This window comes from Carlito syrichta, unplaced genomic scaffold (assembly GCF_000164805.1).
Source record: "Carlito syrichta isolate Samal-C Ts95f unplaced genomic scaffold, Tarsius_syrichta-2.0.1 Scaffold304686, whole genome shotgun sequence".
In the NCBI taxonomy this organism is placed as follows: domain Eukaryota; kingdom Metazoa; phylum Chordata; class Mammalia; order Primates; family Tarsiidae; genus Carlito; species Carlito syrichta.
The window spans coordinates 245385-250704 of record NW_007248782.1 but is presented as its reverse complement, the minus strand read 5'-3'; the positions used below and the strand labels follow the sequence as shown (position 1 = coordinate 250704).

General features: G+C 48.7%; 1 protein-coding gene across 5 annotated transcripts in view; it reads right to left on the bottom strand.

The window, feature by feature from the left end:
• ODF2 (outer dense fiber of sperm tails 2) overlaps positions 1–5320 on the bottom strand; it is a 48424-nt gene that overhangs the window by 8120 nt on the left and 34984 nt on the right. For 4 of the 5 annotated variants that reach the window (XM_021713703.1, XM_021713705.1, XM_021713704.1 and 1 more), the window contains 3 exons: positions 2529–2639; positions 2326–2430; positions 620–778 (listed from right to left, as the gene is read on the bottom strand). In XM_021713703.1, the coding sequence (XP_021569378.1) occupies positions 620–778; positions 2326–2430; positions 2529–2639 (375 nt within the window). Of the gene's footprint in view, positions 1–447; positions 779–2325; positions 2431–2528; positions 2640–5320 lie in introns of those variants that run through there. The other variant, XM_021713707.1, reaches the window with a different exon arrangement.

The following is a 5320-nucleotide window of genomic DNA, read 5'->3' as shown; positions in this document are numbered from 1 at the left end:
AAAAAAAAAAAAAAAAAAGTAGCTCCTTTTGCAGTTATTACAAGGAAACGGGTCAAGAGAGAGGGAGAACCTTGCCCAAGGCCATGCTGCAAATAAGTAGCATATAATTGCTTGGGCACTGTAGGCCATGAATACGGTTCTAGTAACCCAGACGCAGATTGCTTCTGGGAGAGAGGGACTGCTCGCTTCTGTCTTTCAGGGCAGAACCTCAGGCAGTGGATCTGTTAGGAGTCAGGAGAAGCAGCTATAGCAAGAGAAAGATGGAAACAAGGAAATCCCACAGCTCAGCGTCTGCCGGCGTCTCACGGCTGTGGGTGCGGGCTGAGGACACAGTGGAGCATGAGAGTGTGGGTGGGCAAAGACAGCACTCTCATGGGGCATCAGCAGAGCCCAACGACTCCACAGAGTGACGGCTCCTATGAATACAATCACTTGGTGCACACACAAGGCATTTGGCACACCAGACTTTTATTTCACAGCACTGATGATAGCTCATTCCTTTCAGAAAGCAGCAGCCAAGAACAAGGAAGTAGTCCTCCCTTGGGGGGTGTGCGGCTCATCTTGGCAAGCGGGCCCCTACTCGGGTCAGGTCGTGGGACCCCTTCTGCCAGTCCCTTACCCGGCTGCGCAGGTCTGAGATGATGGCCGTGAGGTCGATATTCTTCCTCTCATAGCCCTGCAGCTGGTCCTGGCATTCAGCCAGCTTCGCCTCTGTGATCTTGAGGATGTCTGGGAGCTGCTGCAGGTCAGCCAGCTGGGACTGGAACTGCCGCCGTGCCTGGGGAGGGGGGAAGGCCCTTGTTGGGAAGCACCCGACTGCCAGCAGAGCCAGGCAGAGTCCTCCAGAGTTAGGGCAGGGCTAGAAGAGCCCCTAGAAGAGGATCCTGCAAAATCCTCAGGTGGAAGTGAGGCCCATCCTCCCTGCAGACCACTGAGCAGATGCCCAGCAGCTCTCTGAAGACACACGCTGGGCTTAACTTACCACTTGAACTTGCCATTCATTTAGTCACTCAATAACTGTGGCAACCTGGCTGGGCATGGTGGCTCATGCCTATAATCCCAGCACTTTGGTGGGAGGTCGAGACAAGAGGATTGCTTGAGCCCAGGAGTTCGAGACCAGCCTGGGAAACACAGCAAGACCCTGTCTCTATTAAAAACAAATAGGCCAGGCTCAGTGGCTCAGCCTGTAATCCCAGCACTTTGGGAGGCCAAGGCAAGTGGATTGCCTGAGCCCGTGGGCTCGAGACCAGCCAGGGCAACTTGGCAAGATCTCATCTCTAAAATAAAACAAAAATTAGCCGGGCATGGTAGTGCGTGCCTGTAGTTCTGGCTACTTGGAAGGCTGAGATGAATGGATTGCCGGAGCCCAGAGGGTCAACACTGGGGTAGCCATGAGTCTGTCACTGCACTCCAGCCTGGGCGACAGAGTGAGACTCCAACTCAAAAAAAATTAAATAAAAAATAAATACATACATACATACATACATACATAAAATTTTAAAAAGCAATGGCAACCACATAGTAAATACCAGGATCCAGGCATCGCGCTAAGGGTTCTCTGCAGCTGTAATTCAGACAATAACCTGTAAAATATGCGGTGCTGTTCCACAGGAGGACACTAAGGATCAAAGGAGCTAAGTCATTTGCCCAAGATCATTCAGCTAAAACCTGGAAAAGCCAGGACTAAAGTCTATAACTCCAAAGCCTCTAGGAAGGCAGTTGTAATGCTATAGGTCATCAGAGAGAATGATAAGAAATATCTGGTCTTAGTCCATCCTTGTATTGACAAGAAGACAGGACTGGAGAGGGGCTTTACTTGCCCACGGATGGGAAACAAGTTAGTGGCTAAGCCTGGACTCAATCCATCTCCAAGTTGACCACCAAGATGCTCCCTCTGCTCAAATCAGTCAAACCAAGTCTAGAAGCATAAAGCTCTTTGGAAAGAGGACAAGAGGCAGATTTTTTGGCTGGCACAAAATGATAGCACACAGAATGAAGCAGGCAGGCCAAAGACCTAGCCTACCTGTGGATTTCTGTCTACTTGGAGGGTTTGTTTTGTTGTGTTCAAGAAATTGAAAGAGAAAGGAGAAAACCGGGAAGGAAAAAGAAGACAAAGCAGCAGCATGAGAGACAGAAGAGAGGTAAGAAAGAGAGAAAGGAGAAGGCTGCACATGGTAGAGTGGGCCAGCCCGTCCCCCAGGGAGAAAATCGGCTTCCTCTGCAGTCCAGATCAGGCAGGGTCAAGGCAAACAAGGGAGACAGACACGGCCATCGAGTTACATATTTGCATCGGGCAGGGAGGGGAGCAGGGAAGGGGAACAGTACCGCCTCGATCTCTTTGTTCATCTCATCCTTCAGGATCTTGTTCTCTTTATCACAACGTTCTAGCTGGGCGGCCACTTCATCAGCCTCCAATCTGGTCTTCATCACCTAGGGACCAACAACACAATGGGACAACGTGGTCAGAGCCTTTCTGGGAGAGGCAGGGCGGGGCACTGCTCAGAAGGACCGGGGCCTCTGAGGCCTACCTGACTCTTATAGTTGTCGATCATGCCCTCATAGTTCTTCACTGACGCCTTCAGCTGCTGGACCTCGAGGTGTGCCTGGTTGAGCTTGTCCTCCATGGGGGCGAAGCTAGCCTGGAAGGGGTGGCATGTGTGACCCACCGGAAAGTTCCAGATAAAGGCACCTCCCAACCTCACCTCTAACCAAAAAACCAGCAAAGGAAAGGAACCCTTCCCTAACCGACACAGTTGTTTTCCTGAGAGTAGCACCGAGTGGGGGGTAAGAGTCTTAATGTGACCAACTCAAGTGAACATGAACACAAATAAGTGACTTCTGTATTTTCTTATTCCAAAAGTAACACATAATCATTAAAGAAAACGGAGATAAAACCAAGACACACTAATCAGAATGCTTAATGACTTGGGTATGGCTATTTATTTATAGCTGTGTAGCTATTTTAATTTTGCCAACCAGAGTAGGATTATATTGTACTTACTGACTTGCAACACACTTATTTTTTGAGTCTGAGTCTTACTGTGTTGCCCAAGCTGGAGTGCAGTGGCACAGTCATGGCTACAGCAGTCTCAAACTGCTGGGCTCAGGTAATCCTTCTGCCTCAGCCTCCCAAGTAGCTAGTACTATAGGGATGCACCACCACACCCAGCTAATTTTTCTGATTTATTACAGAGACAAGGTCTTGTCATGTTGCCCAGAGGCTGGTCTTACAATTCTGGTCTTAGGCAGTCCTCTTGCCTTGGCCTTGCAAAGTGCTGGGATGAAGGCCTGAGCCAGTGCACCTAGCCTACTTTTTATGTTTATTGATTTATTTACTCTGCCACCCAGGATGGAGTGCAGTGGCATGATCACAGCTCACTGCAGCCTCAACCTCCTGAGGTTAGGCAATCCTTCCATCTCAGCCTCCCGAGTAGCTGAGACTATAAGTGTGAACTACCACACCTAGGTAATTTTTTGTAGAGATGAAGTCTTGCTATGTTTCCCAGGAGTTGAGTCTCAAACTCCTGGACTCAAGCAATCCTCCTGCTTCAGCCTCCCAAAGTGCTTGGATTACAGGCATTGAGTCATTGCACCTGGCTGAAACCTTCACTTCCATATTACATTTCTGTAATGTTTTAAACTTTTGCTATGAGCATATTTGACTTTTGTGGCTATACTATCTAAGAAAACACACTCTACAAAACATTTTGAAGGGCCACATTGTATTACACTACACAGATGCTAACTAATCTCCTAATTGTTACAATTTGGAGGTTGCTTCTAATTTATCTAACAGTTATACAGCAACAAATGAGATATGGCTACACGCCCACCTAAGCAGCTAAAATAAAGAAGACTGACAATCACAAGTGTCTGAGAAGGCAGGGAGTATCAATGCTCATACACCACTGACAGGAACACAGATCTGCAGTTACTTTACTGTTTGGTGACATCTAGCAAAACTAAACTTATGCACACCACCTGATGACCTGGCAACCCTACTTCAAAGTATACAAACAACAGAAATGCACCAAAATGTGCACCAAAAGACATACAAAGATGTTCACAGCAGCACTGCGGAAACCAGGCAAGTGCCCACTGACAGCAGAATGGAGACATACACTGTGGTACAATCACATAATGGTAGACTCTCTCTCTGGCACTGAGAATGAATAAACTGCTACTCACAACAGAGAAGATCTCACAAACACACTGAGTAAAAGCCAGGCACAAGAGCATATCAACTATGCGAACCCATCTATATGGTTCAAAAACAGGCAAACTGCTCTGAGGCAATGGAAGTCAGGATAGTAGTGACCTCTGCAGGGGCATTAGTAAACAAGAGAGGTCACTAGGGTGTTGACAAGGTTCAAGCACAGTGATTTTATTTTATTTATTTATTTTTTTGAGTTGGAGTCTCACTCTGTCACCAAGACTGGAGGGCAGTGACATGCTCTTGGCCACTGCTGCCTCGACCTGCTGGGTTCCGGCGATGCTTCCACCTCAGCCTTCCAAGTAGCCAGAACTATAGGTGCGTACTACCACACCCAGCTAATTTTTTTTTATTTATTGTAGAGATGGAGTCTTGCCAAGTTGCCCGGGTGGGACTCAAACCGCGGGCTCAGGCAATCCACTCGCCTCAGCCTCCCAAAATACTGGGATGACAGGCTGAGCCACCGAGCCTGGCCAATTTTTTTTTTTTTTTTGGAGTTGGAGTCTCACTCTGTCGCCCAGACTGGAGTACAGTGGCCGCTCCCGGCCACCGCAGTCTCTACCTGCTGGGCTCTGGCGATCCTTCCACCTCAGCCTTCCGAGTAGCCGGAACTACAGGCATGTGCTACCATACCTGGCTGATTTTTTGATTTATTGTGGAGATGAGGTCTCGCTGCCCAGGCGGCTCTCGAACCCGTGGGCTCAGGCAATCCACTCACCTCAGCCTCCCAAAGGTGTGGGATTACAGGCTGAGCCACCGAGCCCGGCCCTGGCTAATTTTTGATTTATTGTAGAGACGAGGTCTTATCAAATTGCCCAGGTTGGTCTCGAATCTGTGGGTTCAGGCAATCCTCTTACCTCAGCCTCCCAAAGTGCTGGATTATAGGCATGAGCCACTGCACCTGGCTATTTGTTTTATTTATTTATTTATTTATTTATTTATTTTTTTTTTTTTTTGAGTTGGAGTCTCACTCTGTCGCCCAGACCAGAGTGCAGTGGCCGCTCCCGGCCACCGCAGCCTCGACCTGCTGGGCTCCGGCGATCCTTCCGCCTCAGCCTTCCAAGTAGCCGGAATTACAGGCATGCGCTACCACGCCCGGCTGATTTT